Source organism: Chroicocephalus ridibundus, chromosome 9, assembly GCF_963924245.1.
Source record: "Chroicocephalus ridibundus chromosome 9, bChrRid1.1, whole genome shotgun sequence".
Taxonomy (NCBI): domain Eukaryota; kingdom Metazoa; phylum Chordata; class Aves; order Charadriiformes; family Laridae; genus Chroicocephalus; species Chroicocephalus ridibundus.
The window spans coordinates 22,846,531-22,871,237 of NC_086292.1; the positions used below are offsets into that span (position 1 = coordinate 22,846,531).

The window sequence follows — 24,707 nt, forward strand, 5'->3', positions numbered from 1 at the left end:
AAAAAAAAAAACACCAAAAAAACCCCCAAAAAACCAACAAAAACTGTTCCTCACCAGGGAAAAAGAACAAACTGCATGAGACACAGAGCAGAGGATTACAGGTTTTTATTTGTCAAACATTCCCCCCTAGTCTAGCACATTCTACAGTCTTGCTAGCACAGATGGTAACAAAGAGCCTGTAATGGTTCAGAAGTTACACTGCTACAGAGAGCAAACAAAAGCAGAGATTTATTATGTAAAAAAAAAAAAAATTATTGTGAGAAATGGGTGAAAAAGTGCAGAGGGGATGGGGTGGAAACTACGTCAGCTAGTGGTGCCTGCCCTGTGTGCAGCAGACGTCTGTGCTAGCAATGCAGAAACCCTTCCTGGGATCCCAGCAGGTGAAGACTCCACTGTGCTGGAAGCATCATTTCCCTGAACGTTCCCCATTGCCTTACAAAGAAGGCTCCTCTCAGGAGAAGTGACCTATCTTCTACGTAGCCAAACCTCTCAAGACACCTTAGGGAGCACCACGGCACCGGCTGTGAACATCCCCTTCTACCACACACAACACCACCGCCTTAGCCAGAGAACCATAAATGCAACGCCATCCATTCTTTCCCCTTCAGCTTCTGCTGCCTCTTCTCCCAGCTTTTCACCATGGTATTAGATGTGATTTTGATTCCATCAGAAATTGTTTTCCGTCGACTACAGACACACTGGGGTGTGGGGAGAGACATAAAGGCTACTGAAGAGAGAGGATCCCTTTCTTGAAGGGTGAGCAAGTGTGGTGATGGGTTACCACGTGCTACCGAGCTTTCACATGGACAGACTTTTCAGGCTTTAGGAGTCACCCCTTGCTTGCTTCTCCCCCACATTAATTAGAACATGTTTTTCATTAGACACGCAACTGAGGCAAACCCTAAGCTACCCCCTCGTGTCCCACGTCCCAAATGTTCCTGCTCACGTCCCAAAGTTGATTGATTTGTTGTGAGTTTTTCCTGATAATGGGTCCAAACTTGCACATTGTTTTGGTGACAGTCCAGGACACCGCTCCCAAGGCACTCCTACCCGTGGCACCAGAAACAGGTTTCTCATTCCTGGAGCAAGGCTAGCCCTGAAGCATTTGAGCGTGGCTATAAATATGCAACTAAGTAAGGAAATTAACAAATGATGATCTACATAAAAGCTTTCTAGGCATTTCCTTTGGAAAAGCTGATTAGTGCTACTTGCTTCTAGTATGAGCCCCGTTTATGAATACACCCGGGCTCTGGAACGCTCCCACTGCTTTCATTCCTCTCGCTTACCAGGATGATTCCACTGCTGTTTTTACAGCAGCAGAGGGTAGGGGATGACATATTTTTAGACACACCAACAAGAAAAATTAAGGGCTCCAAGAAGCTTTCAATATTCCAAACTCTCACAGGAAGCTGGGAGTATGGTAAAATGTGCTTAAGTTATAAAGAAAGCTCAAGCAATTTTAAATAAAAGCAACGAGTCCGCCTGGTTACTCGAAACCTTCACGACCCAGAGCTGCACAGTGGCTCCATGCTGTGAAAGATGGCATTTGATCCTCCAGAGATGAAGAAACTTGTGAGCTCAGTGAGGACAAGGAAAACGCACACAGCGCAGTGTAAGGCGTCGTGCACAGAGTCCCCTGCCCGCTCCCCCTCAGGCACTTCTCCAGGAGCATCACTCCCCTTATGTCACTCCCCTCTTTCCCTCCCCACCCAGCTCACAGCTCCTCTCCGAACCCCAGCCCAATCCTTCATTAGAGCAAAAAGTGGCCCACGAGTACAGGGCCTGCCGTGCTAACGCAGAACGAAGATCCACCAAGACGCTCTCCTGAATCCAGCAGCAAACACTTTGGGCAAAAATACAAAAAAACTGGACAAGTATTGAGCAACCTCCTCCCGGGGATACAGCCTTTCAGCAAGCAGCAACTGAGGAACTTTAAAGTCTTCGGTGTCCTATGAAGAAATATTCCAGGCTAGAAAAGCTCAAGGTTTATAAAAAGGGAGTTATTTGAGAAGGGGCTGGAGAACTCCCGAATTCTCTGCATCCCTGCCCTCTGTGCCCACGATCCTGCTACACAAGCAAATGAGAAGCCAAGTTGCCTGCCTGAACCGGCAACATTACATTCATGGTTTACTGAGCACTCCCGGAGCAACCTTAGTCTTCCAAACACCACCCTCGGCACTAGCGCGCTCTCAGAGACACCACTGTCGGCCCACTGGCACAGCAGGGCTCTAGCCAGAGGTGCTCCTGTCCCCGGGACAGGCGACTTCCCGGGAGTACAAAAAAAAAAAAACATATGGATAGGTGCTCTGTTCCTTAATAATAGGACAGGGTTCTCTTATGAACTCACATGATCCCCCCCGGTGCTACCTGAGTGCTCGGGGCCAGGCTCTCTGCAGCAAGACATCAGGCCAGGTCCCCAGTGCTGTCACACCTCGGGGACACTTTGGAAGAGCCTGAAGACAGCACTTCTTCCCCACTGACCATCCCAGCCACAGCTCACCATGGATTTGCAGGTCTGAAGCGCTGGTTACTAAAATTGTCCTTCCTATTGCTTTGGGCTCCATTTTCATGAGAAACAGGCTAGAGATTCACGTACAACGTGACCACACATACTGGTGCCTTGTCCTTTGATACATGGCTGTGAAGCACAGGCAGCCAGTCAACTTGCTCTGGAGATCATGGGATTCATTTCCCCTCAGGACAAAATGGCATATTATGTGCCAAATAGCACAAATCCCGTCAGATCTCCAGAATGGCCGATTTTTATGTGCAGCACATGCCATGAGGTGTTGTAGATAGGGTTACCTATCCATTTGTGTAATGAACTAACTGCAGGAGAATCTACATCCATGACTCAAGTCTGCAAGACCTGGGATCCCAGCTTAGGATCTGCCTTTTGGTTTCCTTGTGACAATGAGGTGTGGCCAGACATGCAGATTGCAGGTAAATTTAAAACATAAACAAAATTTAAAACCATGAGGCCTGCCGTGAAGACAGCCTTCAAAGCAAAAGTTATCAAACTATTCAAAGGCTTTGGTGGCAGAGCGTGCTAGAGATAAGGCTGTTGAAGATTCCTTGTGGCAGGCAACCAGACAAACCACTCCTGTTCCAATCTCTACTCAAAAGAAAATGAAATGAAACCCATGAAAGCAGAGCAGACAAGGTGGCAGAACAGTATGGCTTGTTGCACTGCATGATAAAAACCTTCTGAAAGGAAGCCACCGACACCTTCAGAAAGGACTGGAGAGCCTTTCTGCCAGACCAAGCCTACCAGAACACCACGAAAGCACCATGTTTCCTACAGATCTTGCCACTGCGAACACCAAGAAGGTGACAGGAACACACCAGCTTAACGCTCTGAACCAACCCCTTGAATTCCTAGCTTTTGTCCTGCAAGAACATGGAGACGGGGCAGGATCCCAGCCACGTCCCCAAGGGTGTGCCTACAGGCTTCAAGTTCCCCAGCAGTAGGAGAAACTTCAGCAAGGAAACAAAAACTTTCGGAAACCAAAAAGCAAGCTACCAAATACGTGCCCTCCGTAAGGGCTACCCAGAGCATCATCTAGCACGATCCGGCCCACACCACCTTTTCAGCAGAATAGAGTGTCTGTCCTGTGTATCAGCCGTAGTCCAGCTACTTAAGTGATTAGCCAAGAACGAGCGCGCTGTTAATGATTAGCATTCCCTAAATTCATGCTCTTGGCTTGGCGGGAGCGCCCAGCTGAGGAAAGAGGCCGAGGAGCTGCGGCTGAAACACCACACCACGCAGCGCCTACCGCCTGTGCTGGGAGAGCAGCCATTCCCCAGTTACCCTGTGCTGCCCTTCTCACTTTTCCAACGGCATTTTCAGCTTCTTGGCCCAAAATGCCTTAGGCCTGTCCCCTCCCATCCTGTAGTGTTATTCTGTATCAAGGGGACAGATGCAGCAAATGTGTTTGTTTTGCGATGTTTTGTGTTTTTTTTTTTTATCCAATAATCTCATTTTCAATTAAAATATATAATATATATTTAAAAAGGTTTAGAAAAGCTTCTATGTAATTTGCAGCTACTTTTACATATAGATTACAATAATGTACAACTCTTCCCCGAGGCAGTTTGAAACCACAGGGACCTGCCAATTCTTTCCCCTCAGTCATATACATTATCAAACATCAAATGTGTTCGTTCCTAATACAGCTCTGAAAAAGAAGTCTGTCACTGGTACCTTCTCAGAGGGAGAGATGCCTAATACACCTAATGGGGACACACTTAACATTGGCTTTATATTTGCTGTAGAAAGTTCCCAGATTAGTAAAAAAATATTTCATCTATAGAAAATGCCCTTCTGAAAAGCAACCAGGGCTCTGTTAAGGCCACACCCAGGCTTTCCATTTCTCTGCTGTAGCAAGACAGATCAGAAACAAACCCAAAATGATGTTTTTATGTCCCAGAAACAGCGATTAGCACCTGTGCTTATTTTACAGCAGCCTGGTGGATCAGGAAAGTGCTGACAACAGCATAGGGACTTCTCGAAACATGCTTCTGATTCAATGGGGCTCAGTTGGCACAGTGAAAAACTCAAAAGTCCTCCTGTTCCACTCAGGTGGACAAGAAGCAGCCTTCTACACCATAACCACCACCCTTCCCCGCAGAACGACGATGGGTACTCCAGAGACAGGCACACTGAAACCAACGCCTGAAACAGCACACCCTTTTTCCCCATAGGGCTTCCGCCAACAAGCTCCTTCCAATTCCTCTGCCAGTCTGTGGGATACCGAGTGCACATCTGGTGGCTTAACGAAAACGTCCAACTACTTTGCCCCAGAGGGCAAGCCAAGTGAGAGCAGAGCCAGCCCTTCACCAGTCCGAGGCACTGGGAGACTTTCTGCCATAGCAGAGAGAGGATAGCCATCGAGATATTCCTCCAGCAAACCCAACTCGTCACATGGGAAAATGCTATTGCCTGGCACAGACTCTTCTGACCGAGGGTTTTACCAGGGCTCCTCTTTGGACATGTACAGCCCAGGGTTTCTCCAGATGGTCCAAGGCAGGGTCAGGTTTGTAGGAAAAGCCGTGGCACATAACAGGATTAATTACTTTTAAACTCTTCCTGTTGCAGCCAGATGCAGGTTGCCCCTTCTTCCCAGGTGGGCAGCCCCTTCTGCCCAAGGCATGGTGTGCAGGGAAACCGAATCCAACGTGCTCCATTCTTTTCTCTGCCAGGGGTGGGAAGTGAAGTCAGAACCCGATGTTCAAAACCTGAAGGACACTAGAAAGAAGAAAAAGAGAGTGAACGGTTAGACCTCAGCTTCAGCAGGAATCCTGGATGCATAGATAATGAGGTAATTACTATCAATCAGCGCCTGCTGCTCAAAGGATGCCAACTTCCAGCAAGGAACAAACATAGATCAGGAGACCTTGATCAATGGAGAATCAAGTGGAGGATGCAACTGCTCAGCTCCAAGCTTCAGAATATGACTGAGACAGAAAGACAAAACAAAAGCACAAAGGTCAAAAGTAAGCACTCCTCCTGTAAGCTGATGGCACCAACAAAGCCCTGCAAGATAAGGAGGTCTAAAGGAGGACTTGGCTAACACCAGAGGCATTGCAGGAAAGCAGCAAGGAAGAAGAAAATTACTCTTCACCTTAAGCAACCACAAATACCAATTGGTAGGGAAAAGATTAAAGGAGGATTTTTTAGAGATCACACACTAAAACTGTTTATGCTCACCCACATAAAGAAATCTGTATCTATCTATAAATACATAAACATTTCTAGATATCTCATTCACCCGCAAGTCTAAAGATCCCTTCTCAGGTCTTCTGCCTCATGTCAACGAAGCTGCCGCAACTCGTTCAAACAAGCCTTGGAATGGGTCTAAGCAGACTTCAGACGCAGACATAAAACCTCCACCATCCGTCTATGATCCACTTTGGAAGGCAGAATAGCAAGATAAATGTAGGGCATCCAATCTGTTGCCTTCAGTAACAGTGAGCATGAAATAAACTTCTGGAAAGGGAAAGAAGCCACAAGAGGGAATCAGCCCTGAACAAGAGACAGTAACTTAAAACAGAAGCCAAAGCAACAGGCTACTCTGGGAAACTGCAAGTTGATGAGGGTTTTATTTATTTATTGGTCGTTCTGGTAGACAAAAATACAGTGTTTGGACCAAAGGGAATTAAGATAGAGCACAGGAAGAAAAGCATGAGTCCAGACCAAGCTGGGCAAGGGATAATGAGTTCTCCAGGCTATGAAGCTATAGGGAGTCTAACCGAACAACTAAAGAGCATTAACTAACATCCGCCAGAAGAGTGGATGGACTTCACGCTTGTCAGTGAGGTGCAAACTGTACCACTGTACAAAAGAGGCAGTTATCTTCCCAGGCATCCCTCCTACTGGCTCGCAGAAATACACAGTTGAGGTGGGTGAGCAAGCCCAAAGTCCCTGAGCTGCTCAGAGACAGCCGGGGGGACACTTGCATGAAGTGCTGAAGGCAAGAGCAGTTGCCTGTGATGGAGCACCTGCATGCCACCATCTCTTCCCAGCTGTGGTTACCTTTTTTCCACGACTTTGCTCACTAAGGCTCCCGTAAGTCACACTGTACGGCTTGCGCACCCAGTGCCTTAACCAGCGAACCACAGACTTACAACTAAGTGAGCCGCAGCTACCGGACAACAGCACTAGAAATTGTAGAATTTACATTTTTCCTAGTCAAGAGAAGTATTCACACGCTGACTTTCTTCCTCTGTGGGTAACAGCTAGGTCTGCGGGTGTTGCATCGCTGCTGGGCAGAGGCAAAGTTTCAACGTTTGATCTCTAAACTCCGAGTATGGAGACAGAGGACTCCCGGTGAAACTGTGGATGAGCTCTTTAGCATTTAACTTGCAGAAGGAGATAAACTCACGTCAGCTTTGAGCACCATGGGTAACATCAACTAGCTTGTGTCTTCCCAAACGCTGCTGAGGACTAAGTACTTATTCCTAAAGATCTTCTCTTGCCGGCAAAGAGAAAGATTTCCCCAGCTCCAGTTTCATTCTGGCTGTTCAAATGGCAGAGTGTGATCCCTGGCGTTTATTGATGAGCAGTGTTTGCTGGGCATTACACCCATAACTGACCCAGAAGGCTACAAGGTTAAGCCCACCGTAGGTACTCAGGAGGACAGCTTTTGGTTAGCAATCATTTAGAGTAGCTTTTGCCAATGTGAATTGAAGATGGCAAAAACACATGCATAGAAAGGACATGAAAGAAAAAAAGCCCGGCACACCGGAACATATATAGTGGCAGCCATGCTCTCCCGGGAAAGCGATTTCCAAACAGGGACTTTAATAAGGCACTGCAGTAACAGATTCAGCGAAGGGAAGGATGGCACAATCTTGACCCCCTCACAGACACTGATGTCTGCAGCTCACTTGGGTTTTGGGATTTGTAAATTTGAGAAAACATTCTGCCTGATTTTCCTAGGGTTCTTCCTGGCCTCCTGGAGCGCTCCTTATTTCTCTGCACGAGCACACTGTTCCCCTTTTCTTAGAATCCTGACCCACCTCTCCATCTTGGCAGCGTTTTACACAATACTTGCTCTCCTTCACGGAAGAAGTTCCCCTTCCTCCCACTCCATCGATTCCAGGATACAGGCAAAACTGAAAAGCTTTGCAAAGCTGAGAAAAAGCAAACATAACCAAAGGACAGAATAAAAGGCTCAAAACACCGCATGCCAAACGGGGCGTCACTTCTCCAAGCACAGTACTGCTGTAAAGAACTGTTCACTGCGAGGTGTGGAGGAGCTACTGGGAGCTACTGGTTTAGAACTTGTTCCAGATCTCACTCCTTTCTTAGCGAGCATGCGTGCAGCATATTTTCCAGAAAGCATCAATTCAACTTCATGCATGGAACGAAGCAAATCCGGGGTTTTTAACATCAGATGGCTCCTCTGCTTTGATTAAGCAATTCACATGCTAAGTATGGAATAATAATACGGAACGAGAACATAACCATACCATTAAGAACCCATGTCCTCCCTCTTAAGCATTTGATTACAGCCACATCCTCACCAGTTCTAGACCCTACCTTTTGATAAACGTTCCCTCAGCTTCTCTGTTTTACATTCTTAACAAAAAAATACCCGTGCCTGGTATTCTGTCCTGTCTATCCATCCCAGGTAATTAATGCACCCAGGACTGCAGGAAAACTTGCATATGTTTAGAAAAGACTCCCGTGAAAAACATTTCACGCCTGCAAAGTCAATGTACTCCCCAAATATGATGACCTGCCCTAGCATGGCATAAAAAACAGTAATAAAACCACCACAAAAGCTCTAGAAGAATATCCAGTGGAAACACTGCTCAAAAGGCCACAGCTTCTGACACTAAATTGCAAACAGTCCTAACACGGATGGAGGATGCCAAAGTTTTGTCAACCAAATTTGTCTTTGAAATCAACACTGAGTTCCCATATTCCACCTGAAGTTCGGATCTTCAATTTAAGACGCAGTAATTCAGCAAGAACGCGGTTAACAAATGCACAAGACTATAAAAAGCCCCAGAATGAAACAGAAAAGCTTGCTTGATCCTCCCTCTCTCTACAGTAAAGAGATCTGTTAAGTACAGACAGAAGAATGTTACTAATAAATGAAATCCTAAGCAGTGTGGTGGGACTTGGAGTGAGAGGGAGTTAAATGGGGCTTAAAAAGTCAATATATAGTGGCGTATCAAAATGTTCACAGGGTTTAAGTACCACCGGCTCAAAGAAGAGCATTTCACTTTGTCTCAAGCCAAGATGCTTGTCTAGAACGGCTGTCCTGGGGCAGAGCAGAAAAATTTAATATCTGGTCTCCAGCATAAACAGCAGGAGAAATCACCAGAAAATTTAGGTTGAAACGGGTCTCCAGAGGTCACTTAGTCCAAACTACTGCCAGGTTACTCAAGTGCCTAGGAAAGAGTATTAAGGTGAAGCACATGATAATTTCACTCTGTCTCCATCCTTTTGAAGCTCAAGGGCTTCCCACAACTGAAGTAGTATCTGCAATTTGCCCTGACTTCTGCGTGCTGCGCTGGCCAGTATTAGGGGTTGGATTTGCAACGCTAACAAATGCCTCCTAACCAGGAAATAATTCTTGGCAAGGCTTCCACTTTCCAGACAATGCCCAGCCTACGCTCCAGTCCATGCAAGAAACTGCCCATTTTCTATCAGCCGAGCTCCAAGCACAAAGCATGCCTTCAGCTCCATTTCTCTAATTCTTCATCTGCCTCAGGGGTTAAAGAGCTTCAAATCAGGGTGTCACACCTTCAGAGAATAAGATATTTTTAAGTCTTGTTCTCATATATACTATTTGATAAACTGACTCTAGAAATTTTTATGCAAATATGAAAGGTCGCTGAAGAGGCATGGGATAGCACTAACGCATCCTTCCTCCTTCCATCCCCACTCACACCGCGTGCTCCTGTTTCCTATTCTCATTCCAATAACGGATACATAACGAATTCAGCACTTAACGCTGACTGACCAGCTTACCAGACTTCACAGACGCTATCCCAGATAAGGGAAAGGCAGAAGGTCTGATAACTGGGAGTGATTGTGTCCTGCCACACACAGGGCAATGACAGACAGTCATGACACAGATCTGCTTTGCAACTACACAGACTTGAAAATTTTGCAAGAATATTAACAACCTGGAGAGTACAGCAAAGGGCTACCAAGATGCTGAGGGGACTGGAACACCTCTCTCATGAGGAAAGGCTGAGGGATTTGGGTCTCTTCAGTCTGGAAAAAAGACGACTGAGGGGGGATCTCATCAACGCTTATAAATACTGAAAGGGTGGGTGTCAGGAGGATGGGGCCAGGCTCTTCTCAGTGGTGCCCAGGGACAGGACAAGGGGTAACGGGCACAAACTTGACCATGCGAAGTTCCACCTCAACATGAGGAGGAACTTCTTTCCTGTGAGGGTGGCAGAGCCCTGGCACAGGCTGCCCAGAGAGGTGGAGGAGTCTCCGTCTCTGGAGACATTCCAAACGCGCCTGGACGCGTTCCTGTGCCACCTGCTGTGGGTGACCCTGCTCTGGCAGGGGTTGGACCGGATCATCTCCAGAGGTCCCTTCCAACCCTACCATTCTGTGATTCTGTGAGAGAAACACAGCGTGTGCTTGGTTCAGTTCAACTGTCCTGTATATAGAGGATCATGTCTTTGTTTATGGAATCAGCATATGCTCTCATGTCAGCTTTAGAACTATAGTCACTGCATGGCAGAGACGGACGTCCTGTAACGCAGACATCTTTGGTAACGAGAGACAACAGGAGTTTCTGTCAGGTTGCTGCTCTGCTCCATAAAGGAGTTTACTACCTGGTAAGTTAAATCTACCTACCTTTACACAGCTTTTTCTTCCTCTAAAAGGGAATGCAGCTCTGCCAGAAGCTTTTTACTCCAAAGAGGTATCTTTAACTGCTGCAGAGTTGAGCACAGGAACCATCCCAGACAGGGCTGTTCCCATTATAGAGCTGTAGCATTTTACATAACTACACCTACCTTTTTGTGCTCCTGAAGTTAACTTGGTACCCAGGTATGGTTGGAGGCTTGCGAGGTGCTGGGATAGCTGGGAGTAGACAGCATGGGTTCAAAATTAAAGTCCAGTCCTTCTCCATCCATCAGTTCACTGTTGATTATGTAATCCATATCACATTCCAGGTTCTCCATGTACATGTCAATGTCCAGGTCAATGGGCAGCCTGTCCTGGTTCAATCCCAAGGGAGCAGGGCTAGCAGAAGAAAGAAGCAGTGGACTGCCCAGCTGGACTGACTGGGCAGTTGTTGCAGAAACTGGAGCCTTCAAACTGGTGATGCTGGCAGTGTTTTGAGGAGATGTGACTATGGGAAGCGTTGATGGCAAAACATTGGCACCGACTGCTTCTGCCTGCTGCTCTGTAGGCTTCCCTCGTGGATTGCCCGAGCTCATCTTACTCTGGGCGGCTTGTCCACCTAGAAGCAGAAGAGTTCGGCTGCTCATCCTGTTACCAGTCTGCGGGAGAACTGGATCCACCTGAGTCATCATAACATCCCTTGGAGGTGGAGAGCTGGGTGTCAGAAGAGCTTCCAAGGTCTGAGGGGCGGAGAAATGGCTGACGGAACTTTGCAGCGAGATATCAACAGGGTTAAAAAGGGAATTGCCAAACGTAGTGGTCTGACCAGCTGCATTTGGGCTCCGCAAGGAAAAGCTGGAATCTCGCTGGATCTGACCACTTGAGGCAGACTGCTGGGTAGGTAACACAGATGTGCTGGGAGACATCAAATTCAACCCATCGATGAGCTCAAGCTCCTCAGTCACAGTTGGTGGAACATTGCTGGATGCACTGGAGTACACTAGAGAAGGAAGCAGCTCTTCTTCGTGGAGGTCATCCTGCTCTGTCAGGATAGGAGAGAGCCTGGCACTAATGGTGCTCGCATTAGAACTGGTTCGAGGCCGGAAGGTGTTCCACACATCAGAGTCCTCATTGCTTCTTGAGGACGGGCTCCCAGGCCACTTGGGGAACTGGGAGCCAGGACTGTCAGCAGTGGATTCTGGAGCAGACTGGAGAGGAGGCTTCTTTTTGGATGCTTTACTTCTGACTTTTGCAAGTTTGCTGCTGTTGTCCATGGAGGCAGCTCTTCTTCTTGGTGCTTTTCCACTTTTACCACCCTCAGGATTGAGCATCCACCAAGAGCTCTTCCCTGTGGCTTCATTATGAACTTTAATGAACTTGCTGTGCAGGGACAGGTTATGTCTAATGGAGTTCTGAAAAAAAAAAAAAGCCAAACCAACAACAAGATATGAGGACTTGACAGCTGACACACCTCCCACCCAAAAACCTCACAAGCACAAATGCATTCAGGCAGTATCCAGAGAAGAAAGTTACAACTTTCTTCTATCCATAAAACCCTGCTATTTCTGCTTGAACATGCCTGACAGCCCTAGCAAGCAGTGCCACGTTTCCCCACAGCACCAAGGGTGGAACTACCATGACAACTAGCAGCTTCCAGCTAGCAAAATACTAACACAGAAGAACTTTTCAATACCATACAGAATCTGCAAAAACTAAGCGTACCACAGAACAAGTAAGCAAATTCCCAAATACGGCTTGCAACTTCAACATGAGCCTAACTGAATTCGAGCTAATGCTGCTCCCACCCTTCTGCCAACCCCATTACCCGCATAAGCCTAGCTGAAGTTTTTAATTTTTATATGGCTAGCTTTCAGACAGGTTTGAGCACAGCATAGCAGTGAATCAAATAGACTGGGTGAAGCAAAATGCCAGAATACCTCTAATTCAGTACACCCACTACCATTTTCATCCCAAAAACCAGAGAAACAAGAGAGAAACTTGGTGGAACAAGAGTCCCGGTAGCCCTGGAGCCTGCCAGCCTCGCTCTGCGGGGGGCAGCAGGCTTCCTAATGGGGTAAGGTATTCAACAGATAGCGCACTCCCACAGAGCACATGTCGGGTTTCGCCTCTCCCATCTTTCCATTTGGCAAGGCACACATTCCTTGCCTCACCCAACTCCCTTCTTTTGGTTTAACTTTGCTGGAAACGGCAAGCTAATGTATCAAATCATCATCAAACTGAATTTTCATCCTACACCTGATAAACTCGCCAGTATTTTAGAATCAGCAAGCAATAATCTCATTGTTGGAGCAGATCTTCCATAAACTCCCCTTGAAGCCTGTGTCGCCCATTTGTTTGATATTTGCATTTAATTTGCTCAGACGGTCAAATTACATGTCGTTAAAAGGTGCCTCCCTGGTAGCATAGCAACAGACCAAGAGCAACAACTTTTTCATATAAACAAAAAGGTACATAGCAGCCTTCCCATCACATCTATGCTCTCTTAGTTCTGCACAAAGTTAACTGTGCTTTCGTCATCCTTTCCCACCACCCCTGAACACAGTTCTTTCCTGCCTGCTGCTTTCCCTATCCCCACCCTCTTCCTCTCGGCCAAGCCCGCACCATGCTCATTTCGGCCACCTCACCAAAAGTACTATCCTAGAACAAAGCAGATGGAGATAACAATACAGGCAAACTGGGAAGTAGGGCCTGTGTGAACCTCATGAAGTTCAACCAGGCCAAGTGCAAGGTCCCGCACCTGGGTCATGGCAATCCCAGGCACAAATGCAGGTTGGGTAGAGAATGGCTTGACAGCAGCCCCGAGGAGAAGGACTTGGGGGTGCTGGTGGATGAGAAGCTCAACATGAGCAGGCATTGCACGCTTGCAGCCCAGAAAGCCAACTGCATCCTGGGCTGCATCAAAAGAAGTGTGGCCAGCAGGGTGAGGGAGGTGATTCTGCCCCTCTGCTCTGCTCTGGTGAGACCCCACCTGGAGTACTGTGTCCAGCTCTGGAGCCCTCAGCACAAGAAGGACATGGACCTCTTGGAGCGGGGCCAGAGGAGGCCACAAAGACGATCCAAGGGCTGGAGCCCCTCTGCTGTGAGGACAGGCTGAGAGAGTTGGGGGGGTTCAGCCTGGAGAGAGAAGGCTCCGAGGAGACCTTTGAGCCCCTTCCAGTCCCTGAAGGGGGCCTACAGGAAGGATGGGGAGGGACTCTGGATCAGGGAGTGCAATGATAGGACATGGGGTAACAGCCTCAAACTGAAGGAGGGGAGACTTAGATTGGATATCAGGAAGAAATTCTTGGCTGTGAGGGTGGTGAACCCCTGGCCCAGGTTGCCCAGAGAAGCTGTGGCTGCCCCATCCCTGGAGGGGTTCAAAGGCCAGGCTGGATAAGGCTTGGAGCAACCTGGTCTGGTGGGAGGTGTCCCTGCCCAGGGCAGGGGGTTGGAATGAGATGATCTTTAAGGTCCCTTCCAACCCAAACCATTCTATGATTCCATGAAAGTTCTCATGGAGAGGGAAGGAGATGTGAGAGAGCTTCCATTTTAACCTTTGGCTGCTGAGGACTCAGAGAAGCCCAGCTGCTTTTTGTGACTGGTACCAAAGGATACATACACTCTTACTTGGAGAGCACCCCAAGGGTTACTGCAGAGCCAGGGCCTGATGGACCACGTGTCAGTCCATGCTCTTGCACAGTTTTATGACTGGAGTTGTTCACAGTAATAGCTATACAACACTCCTGCCAGGCAGCTTCTCTAAATAAAGCTTTCCTTTCCTTAAAGTCTCAAAAAAAGTAATTTGGACTGGTACCCTGTCTCCTGGAAAGCTGCTGCTTTCGTTTCCAAAGAATGCCCCCCTTTTCCCCAGTCAATGTGCATGACTTTGAATGCATAGTGCTGCTACAATATGAACCACTAGGTTGTCACTAATTCTTCATTTATTCTCCTGAAAGTCATCTGTGAACTCATGATGACACCCAGTCCTGTCAGGAATGACCCAGTAGCTTGTACACGCAGTATACATTTGGAGTCTCATAACCACCAGTTACTAAAATGGAACTTGAAACCAATAGGGTCAGGATTTCAAAACGTCACAAGTAACTATATTCTGTTTTCTTCTCCCGCATGGCTATAGCCAGGCTTTAATTCCTGTGGCAGCAAAAGACAGAGCTTCAGTAACACTGAAAGCTCAAGAAAATTAGCACCACTTCGGCTATCAAAGTGACAATTTTAGTAACTGGGTTTCTAAGTTTTTATGGCTGAAAAGCAGCTTGAAGTAAGACATCTTGGAACAAGACTAGGATTCACATGGACACAGACAGGTGAAGCCTAGTACCTTTAACGAAACAGTCTCAAAGTGCTTTTACATTACAGTTACTGCTAAACTGACGTAACAGCTAATAACTGTAGAAATAGATAATTGCTGTACCACTCCTTCCTTCCTCATCTTCAAACTCTCCTCCTCCCGTAACACAAGATCTGTGACCCCACCAGCTGGTTCAGAGAGCTAACCCAACTGAAAAGCAGCCCTATCCTTCCTTAAAAATTACTTTTCCTGCCTCTTTTATCTCTGCCTGGTTTTTGAACTACCTCACTGTGGGTCAAGCACTGAGAACTAAGGAACAGAACACGTGGCTGGAGGCAGAGGAAAAAAAACCCAAATGCTTCTTACATTAGGGTTAACTGCTATCAAAACTGCAATGCCTGAATTATCGCTTTGGCACCTCTCCTGCAGTCCCTGCAAGGCAGCTCGCCGCCGCAGCACCCAGCGCCCTGACACCCCTGTGTGACCCAGCTTGCCCACACACCAGGGACTCAAGTCCAGGGAGTCCCAAAATACAACGAAACCGACATACCCACCGGCCTGGGTGCTGCGAGATGGTACGGGAGAGTCACACCTACATACTGCACGCTCCCCAGCGGAAGAATGCATCTGCTAGAATGATTTAATGCACCTAACATATGGAGGGCACCCTCGAATCTCACTGAAAAAGCGAGGGACAAATCAATTACGCTATAAGAATCACAGAACTCCAGGTCCTAGCTGACAGGAGAGGAAATGACAAGAGTTCAGTCACCCAGGCAACCCTGACGTATTTCCTTTCTCGCTGTTAAGCAACTGTAACCAAAAAGATATAGATGACATTAACTTTTCATACGCTCAACTTCAGCAGTGCGGGAGGATCCCAGTTGGTCTGATCACCTGCAATCCACACAAGGTCTTGGCACTGCGACATCTTTGACCATAAGGAAGCATGACCTGAAGAAGGAGGCACAGGCAGGAATCCTTCAAATCCTTAGGGACCTCTTCAACAACTAGTTAGGGGTGGTTATTGCTGTTTATTCTTATAGAGGTTCTTACAGCTGTACATTAAGTATCGCGGTGGAAAAAATGCCAGTCTGTGTCTCTAATCCATCAAAGATGATTCCTGTCAACCACCTTCAGATAAAAACCATTTTGAAAGTAATGACAGATATTATGCAAAAAAATTAAACTTTGGCTAGAGAAATTTACTGTAGACTGAAGGGTGGCCCATTCGCTAGGTCCCAACCACTGTGTGTACAAACTAGGATAGATGGACCAGCCATAGAAGTGAGGCTAGCAGCATACGCAAACTATCTCCTAAATCTCAGTTACTGCAACATTAAATCCTCTCCTTTGATAAAAATCTCCTAGCCCTACTTAAAGGCACGCTCCTCGCCATCGTTACCAGGCCTACCGAACAGTGCTTGGGTCTCAGGATGGGAAATCAGCCATGGGAGCTGGCAGCACCACCAAGCAATTATCCTGCCCCGTCAGCCTCCTGGAGAGCTGCCACAGACACCAAGACACTACGGAAAACACAAGTGGGTCAATACAGAAGACAGAACGCCAGTGACAGCCTTCCTGGGGGACTATACAGCTTTGTAGGTAGGGCCAAGGTTATCTACCATCAAACTGAAATTTTACTCAGAGCAGGTCAGAACGTTCAGACTTTAAGGCTCCTCACAGTAAAAACAAGCTTAAACTCACCCATCTGTGATATACTTTCTTCGAAGCACTGATGTGACAGGAGCAGAAGGTGGTTCTTGTGCCCTGCCCGAAGGACCTCGTCCATGCAGCGGTGGGACATGAACCACGCTAGCGGAGCGCTTGGGGCCAAGCACAAGCTGTGCTGAGAAAGACACAAGGAACAGCAGCTATCCTTGAAAATATTGTGCTCGCCCCCATTTGCCTGGATTTCCAATCACTGCCCCCTAAAGCCGGGGCCATTCTCAGGGGAAACATCAAGTTTCTATTACAAACCACAGAGGCACCAGATTTCTTAACAGAAAGTCTCTCTCAAGAGTGAGTGACATTAAAAAAAAAAAAAAAAAAGATATGCAATTACTGCAGCTGCCTGTAGTACGCTCTCACTGCCTCGGAGGCATACAAAGAACATGGTCACATCCCAGCGCAGGGCCATGTTCCAAAGCCAGGCCTGTAATTGTGCCGAATTATCATTTGCCATGGCATTCTTGGGAGGCTGCAAGGGGAGAACGCCCTGCCTGCTGCGTTTGTCAGTGCCTGTCTCAGCACTCACCCGGCCACTTGGCTCCAAAGGATTCAGGAAAAAGTCTTTGTTGAGGAGATTTTGCAAAGTTACGCTCCAACAAGTAAACAACTGCTCCAGATCCAGGGAACTAAAACATCTCCCCAGCAATCCCCTTCCAGAAGGCACACGTGAGCACAGACGTCAAGCTCAGCAGACGGGGAGCTGTATCTTAGGAAGAACATTTTCCTTTCCAGAATCTTTCAGTGGGAACCCAGAAGAAAACCCTAACTCTCTAAAAAGCAAAGACTGAGATGATTTACTAGTTTACCAAGACAGGCAGGCACATACAACAATAGCTGTTCAGGATTAGATAGAGCAGAAGAAACTTGTTGGAACAAGTAATACCAGCAGCCCAGGAGCAGACTTCTCCAAGGAGTGCCTGGAAAATTAAGCCACGCTGCAAGGAATAATCTTTCAGCAAAGCAGCTTTCCAGAACAAACTGGCAGGAAGCAGGAAAGAGTAGCAGCAAAATCTTCAGGTAATTTGACTGGCATTGCAGAGGGACTTTCGCCAAAAGATGAACTCTCCCCTACTTTTGAGGGTGACAACTACACTCTTTAAGGCTTCAAATGAAAAAATAGATCTTGCACTTACATACTTACTCAGGGTATTACATCTCATTTGGGTGAACGGGCTGTTAATGCCACTTTAACAAAGGCTAAGTGTATCTCACCACATTGCAATGGTGGGCTCTCACCACAGTTGACCACTCATCGATAAGTTTTATCCCACTTGAAAAACAGGACCCCCGGTGACCCCGCACTCGCACCATCGCTCTGCTCCCATGCACTCCCACCGGCCTCATTTTCCACATCCAGCACTTCACCGTCCTCCCGTCCACAATGCCTGGCCATGCCTTACCCCCCTCACCAGGCCTTTCCCTAGGCCAGGGTACTGGACTAATGGGACTAAAAGGCAAAAGATTCTGTTAAAGGAAAGACCAATGGACAAAAGCCACATGTGCTCCGCAGGTTTCACAGAATCACAGAATGTGTTGGGTTGGAAGGGACCTCTAAAGGCCATCTAGTCCAACCCCCCTGCAGTCAGCAGGGACATCTTGAACTAGATCAGGTTGCTCAGAGCCTCATCCAGCCTGGCCTTGAATGTCTCCAGGGATGGGGCCTCCACCACCTCTCTGGCCAACCTGGGCCAGTGTTCCCATGCTAGACTCTTCACTATAGCCTCTGAACAACTGTCACTCAGCTTCTGTTCGTTATTTTCCCCATTACTTTAAGGAAACGCAGCTAGGCTGCCTGCAGCTGGGACTAAGAACATCTCCCCGCTGCCAGGATGAAGCGCATCGCTCACACCACACAAACGCGTGTGGGGGCATATGAGGTAATGGCAAGAGTCCAGCAGATTCCACCCACCCCCAGCTACTCCAGATTCCAACAGCCAGACCCTCCCTCCCCTTGCAGGGCAGCAACTTCCAAGAAAGCAAAATAATCCCAACTCGACAGAAAGCAGCACCTCCAACACCACTAAAGATTAACTGGACTTAATTTAAGTACCAACGATGACAGCAATGACATCACTATTCCGATTCGATTTAGAATGCACAATACTTCACTTTCAGTGTCAGGTTTAGGGAACGGTATCATTTCAGGCACGTGAACTCGGGAGTAAACACGATGAGCTTTCTCAGCATGGCCAACAGAACACAGCCTTCTTCATAGACCCAGGTCGATGGTTCCGTGCAGCAAGAGAGACTCTAGACTGAGCCTCCCCTCCGCACAAATCTGAAGGTCGGGCAGAACTAAGATGCCGAGTTTCAGTTTTATGTCTCCTTTTGCTTTACAGCATCAACCCAATTATGCCTCAGTGAGCAAAACCAGGCAAATATTTTTAATGTCTTCTCAAAGCACCATCTTGAAATCATCATTACCAAAAGTCAAAAGCAAACCTGTGGAAAGCGTTCCTACCAGATGTTCCTTTCCAGATAAAGACTTTCTTTTTGATTAAAGAAAGCTTTTCCAACTTTGATTTGGGCCCTTACCTGTCCATGTTAAGAAGCTACAATTACGACAAGTCCGAGCCAAAAAAAAATAAATCTTCAAGTACACAGGGCCACTCCAGCACAGTCCAGATGGACATCAACAAACAGCTAATGGGACTATTGTAAGAACTGACCGCTGCTTTTTTGTAGATCTGACTGTGGGGAAAAAAGAAAATCAAAAGCTGTCTGAGGAGCAGTCAACATGCCAACAAATGATAGACTTTTCATCTTTACCAAAACAAGTGTTCACATTCCACTGAACTGGAATTTATTCGCAGGGTGTGAGGATAACCTGGCAGAACCTACCAGCTGTCGCGCAGCAGAAACAGGCCAGAGGATGGACATGCTTGCTTTTGTCTGCTGGCCTATTACTCTTTCATGGAGGAGCTTCAGAGGGCCACAGGACAAGGTGCTGCTCCAGCCTGAGGGAGCTCTGCCAGGAGCTCAAACACCTTCAGCTCCAGGAGAGGCCAGGGACCTTCAGAGCCAGCTTGATGGCACTGGAATCCAAGGAATCATTCTACCATCATAAACTGAATTGCAGGGTACGAACAAGAAAGCACCTGAGAGCCCTCAGCCAGGTCTCCTGATCCACCTGGTCAACAGTTAACATCAACGACGGGCAATATGCATGTAACACAGGCATGGAATGGAAGGGTTTCAAGTAAAATGCCACCCACTGCAATAAAGATTAAGAGCTAGCTGAGTTTCCAGATGGATGACACCTTCTGCTTCAGACAAGCAGAATGCTTGGTAATTTTTAATTCGTAATACAGCTACTTGAGTTGTCGCACATACGTATGTGTATACACATGTACACATCTGAATCGAAGTGAACGCGAAAGCAATGCAGAGGTGCAACTTCAGCCTTCTGTAACTAATGCAATGCTGAAGAATCATTTGTTCTTTCCTTTACATTACACCATAGGAAACACCTGATTTTTGCATCAAGAAGACTGTGGCCAGCAGGTGGAGGGAGGTCATCCTCCCCCTCTGCTCTGCCCTGGGGAGGCCACATCTGGAGTGCTGTGTCCAGTGCTGGGCTCCGCGGTTCCAGAAGGACAGGGAACTGCTGCAGAGGGGACAGCAAAGGGCTACCAAGATGCTGAGGGGACTGGAACACCTCTCTCATGGAGAAAGGCTGAGGGATTTGGGTCTCTTCAGTCTGGAAAAAAGACGACTGAGAGGGGATCTCATCAATGCTTATAAATACTGAAAGGGTGGGTGTCAGGAGGATGGGGCCAGGCTCTTTTCAGTGGTGCCCGGGGACAGGACAAGGGGTAACGGGCACAAACTTGACCATGGGAAGTTCCACCTCAACATGAGGAGGAACTTCTTTCCTGTGAGGGTGGCAGAGCCCTGGTACAGGCTGCCCAGGGAGGTGGTGGAGTCTCCGTCTCTGGAGACATTCCAAACCCGCCTGGAGGCGTTCCTGTGCCACCTGCTGTGGGTGACCCTGCTCTGGCAGGGGGTTGGACTGGATCATCTCCAGAGGTCCCTTCCACCCCTACCATTCTGTGATTCTGCGACTTTTACTTCAGTGAAGTGTCTTTGGAGGGTGAAAAGGATGGTTTTAAAGCTAATTATGTTCCTACAAAAGCAAAGACAACGGCTTTGGGAGAACACACAGAACACTTCCCTGAGGAAGACTACTCCTTCACCTCGCTCCTCACTGTGTCAAGCTTGCTCATCCTCATGGATGCAAGCAATGCAATGACCAGCACGAACTGCTTCAGCGGGGCTTACGTACTTCTACTTCATTCAAAACCCTCAAAACCTTCCTCCCCAAAGTAATCTCAAAGCCAGAAGGAATTATCCTCTTATCCAGAGCGCGGCGTGCAGGATTAAGAGAGAAGCCCCACGGCACACCCCTGCAAGGACACTTCTGCCTTTCAGGCTGGTTAATTCTTAACTTCAGCTGCATTACTAGAGGGAAAGGACAGACTGCACACCCAGCAAATCTGTCCTTCACAAAGCGCTTGAAGCAGTTTCAAGAACAGCAAACACCACCTTCCTCGAAAACATGGATTCTTCCGGAATTCACAGAGGTTACACCCTGGCAGTCTGTAACAGCTGTATTTCCCCCAATTGTATAGTGGAGTAGGACAGCTGGAAAGTAATTACAAAGCAACAATGACTTTATGGAGTTTATATTAACTGAAGTAGATTAAAAAAAAGCTTTTAAAGAGAAATTTCTTTTATTTTCCCATTTAAAATTCTCTATTGGAACTACACTACATATAAATAGCACATATCATCCATATGGCTCTGTCCAAACAACACAGAAACACCAGAACTCTAGGAGCTGTAGGACTATTTTAACAGTCTCCAAAATGCTACATCAGCATTTAGCAGCAGCGCCACATTAATTTCCTTTACCCAAACTCATTCAGTTCAAAACAGAGAAATCAATAAAGCTAAGACAAGTTCAAAAGTTTTTCTTATACTTTACAAATTAAAAAAAACAAACCCCAAAACAAAAAAACAAACACACAAGCAGGGCTTCACAGCTCTAAAAATAATGAGGAACAGTGAAAACAAAAAAAACAGGCAGGTCTGTTCCTCAACTGAAGAGACATCTTTTGTTATTCGGTTTGTCTTAAATCTAAACCACGCACCTATTAAATTTACTTTAAGTCGATTAAAGTAAAATTGAACTGATTTTCTTGATTCCACACCTTTAGAATCGGAAATGTCTAACCTGCCTTCATCTAGCCCACCTTGATGCAAACAGACTAAAGGAAACCAAACAAAAGCTCTTACAAATCTATATAACTGTATATTAACATAAAGCAAGCCTAGAAGTCAGCGCTCTGAGGCCACGCGTGATGGGGCACGTATCCTGCCAAGCGCTGCCAACAGGACTTGAGAGAGTGAGCGGGGAAGAAAAGAGAGCAGAGAGAATACACCACAGCCCCCTCTGCCTCTCCCAGGCACGCAAGATTAACTGCGTACCCCCTTCATACCAACCCAAACTTTGACAATATTGGGTAAAAATGAGAACAAGTTTGTTTGGGTTTTTTTTTTTATGAGAGCTTCCCCTGGCATTTAAACAGTTTCAACTGCATTTCTGTCATGGTTTTCTGTTTGCTGGTTAAAGTCAAGGGTTTTAAGCTGCCCTAATTACAAGGCAGGCTGATTCCCACCGCAGCCGCTGTCATTCTGCCCTCCCTCATCTTTTCCTGGCAAGAAGTTTCTGTTCTGTTCCCCTACTAAAGCCAGCCTGAGTTAGTGCATTCCCGGGCTGAAAAACTACAAACGAATTTCACACTGAAAAGTCATCACAGAGCAGAAACAGTGTCTGAGCAGGGATCTCAATCCTCGTACATGCACCAATTCTCATCTCTGCCTTTCTGCAGGTTAAATCCAACTGTACATTTCCCAAATGCAATACAAGATTAAGACGCAGAGCAAACCCAGTGACTGACAGTCCCGTTACGCAAAAATGAACGTAACAAAAGAACAGCCATACTGAATCAAGCCAGAAGTCTACCTATTTCAGCATCCAGGCTGGCAGGACACTCTACTATATTCCACCTTCCCCACCAGATTGGAGGATGCATTTCAGAAGCCACACTGAACTCTAGTCTCAGGTACTACTGCCAAATAGATCCAGACACACTCCTGAACAGAAAACACACCAGTTCCGTAAATCGTCTGCCAAAGTACTGTGACTCCACACAGCATCAGCAGGACCAGAACAGCATGCCTAGCCTGAGGAAGCGAGAACGACCTTCCAGCGAGGCCACAAATCTTCTAAAGAGAAAGAAAACGCACCCAAGCACTGTCCCAAATCAGAACTTAATAAGGAGGATTCAACCTGCACAAAGGAAAACAAACAAACAAAACAATCTCAGCCAAACTACGTGCGCTCTCCTGGAACTGTCAGTGAGCCAGATAAACGGGGAAGTTGAAAAGTTTTGTATCTACCTGTGCCAGCCTAAGCTGTGACAGCTGCATCTCTCTCACCACGTTCTTACCCTCTCTTGAGCAAACATTTGCATTCATGCAACCACACCGTGTGCCACTTCAGAGAGGTGAGCCAGCTGAATGCTAACCTACCAGAAAAAGCTATCCTTTTTTTTTTTTTTTTTTGAAATTAACTCTCTGTACTGACTTACTGCTGGGTCACACAGGCAGAGGAACGCGTGGCTAGAGTCATGAATGCCCCAAACCACACCGGCTCAAGCTGCTGCAGAACTGCACCATGGACAAACTGCTAACCAACACCGCAAACGGAGACGTATGCTGCAAACAGGAGGGTAATTCCAGTCTGCAGCCAGAGGAATGGATCACCCTCTTTAGACTCCAGTCACTATGGATGTATCAGGACAGCCCAAGAGGCTACTTCGCAAGGCAGCTCTCAAATCTCTCTTTGTCTTTGCTGGAGTTTGTTTGACTAAAGAGAACGGGAACACCAGGCTGCCACCTGCAGAGGATGGAAACTGAGTTTAGCTCTTTTAACAGAACTTTGCGTGTGCCTTTTCCCAGAGTGGGAGAAGAGAGCGTTGAGGCTTTGGAGCAGTATATTGCTTTCCCCTTTCCGAACACCCACAGAGTCTGCAGCCCGGGCACAGCCGCAGCACCCTCTTCACAGGGAGCCTCTCGAAAGCCAAGAATGCCTGCTATGAAACAGTTATTTATATTGAGCTTTAGCACAGTCAGGTGACAGAGAACCGTGGCCTTGTACTGAAAACCCCTCCGACTGATGCTTCGCCTGGCACAGAAGCCCTTTTAACCGACCCTCGCTCTTTTCCCAGAAAACCTCCCGAACACAAAGGGCACAAGGAGCGCCCGGGCCGGCCCGGGCCCACCGCCCCGGAGGAGCCCGCTCCTCCCTGCGCCCGCCGGAGCTGGGGCCGGCTCGGAGGGACCCTACCCCGCACCCACGGCCGGGAAAACGGCAGAGCCGAGACCCGGCCCGCCGCGCCACGACCAGGCCCGGCGGGAAGGCACAGCGGGAAGCCGCTCCGCACCGAGGGCCGGGCCCGTCCCTCCCGCGGGGTGCCGTCCCGTCCCGTCGCGCACCTTCCATCCGGCGGAGCTGTTGCTGTCACCCTTATCCTTGAAGTAGGGGACGGAGCGGACCATCCACTCGTAGATCTGGGCCAGGGTGAGCCGCTTCTCCGGGGCGCTCTCGATGGCCTGGCTGATCAGCTCAGCGTACGACTGGTTGCCCCAGGCGTTGCGCCGGGAGCCGCCCTTCCGCGCCGCCGCGCCGCCCGCCCGCGCCCCCTCGACCCGCCCGGGCCCCGCCGCCGCCGTGCCGCCCGCGCCCTCCTCCGCCGCGCCCGCCGCGCCGCCCGCCTCAGGCAGCTCGGGCCGTGGCAGCGGCCAGGTACAGGAACGCGGCCGGCTCTGCGGCTCGAAGTCGGGGTCGATGTCCGGCGCTGCCGCGGCGCCGCCCGCCTCCGCCATGGGCGCCCGCCTCAGCGCCGCCGCCGGGTGCCAGCCGCTCCGCCGCCGCCGCGCATGGGCCCGGCCCGGCAGCCCTTTGTGAGACCCGGGCCCGCTGCCGCGCCGCTCTGTTTACCAGCCAGCAGCGCCGCGCCCTGCGCCTGCGCGCGCGGGGCACGCCGGGAGTTGTAGTCCTGGCGGGGCAGCGGCGGGCGGCGGCTTCCGCCACGCGGACTACAATACCCAGCGTCACCCGCGCGGGGGGGCGGGGCGGCCGGGGTGAGCGTGGCAGGCGGCGTGCCCGCCCGACTACAGCTCCCAGCGGGCACCGCGGCGGCCGCACTTACATAACCCTTCCTATCTGCTCCGCTCCCCTCCCCGGTCACAGCGCACGGGTGGGGCTGCACC

The 24,707-nt window shown here is 48.4% G+C and overlaps 1 protein-coding gene across 1 annotated transcript; it reads right to left on the reverse strand.

The window, feature by feature from the left end:
* Positions 1-87: 87 nt before the first annotated feature.
* FOXO4 (forkhead box O4) lies at positions 88-24,597 on the reverse strand. Its single transcript, XM_063347065.1, has 3 exons — positions 23,931-24,597; positions 10,498-11,739; positions 88-5,248 (listed from the first exon to the last, which is right to left on the reverse strand). Exons 1-2 carry the CDS (start codon positions 24,318-24,320, stop codon positions 10,516-10,518), a joined length of 1,614 nt encoding a protein of 537 aa, XP_063203135.1. The 5' UTR covers positions 24,321-24,597; the 3' UTR covers positions 88-5,248; positions 10,498-10,515.
* Between the last annotated feature and the right edge of the window lie 110 nt (positions 24,598-24,707).

What these genes read in the sequence shown, in the direction of transcription:
- FOXO4 (XM_063347065.1), bottom strand. Translation starts at nt 24,320, where the DNA reads ATGGCGGAGGCGGGCGGCGCCGCGGCAGCGCCGGACATCGACCCCGAC. An exon ending in ACAGCTCCGCCGGATGGAAG is followed by an intron (nt 11,740 to 23,930) that starts GTGCGCGACGGG and finishes TTTTTTTTTCAG; the next exon opens with AACTCCATTAGACATAACCT.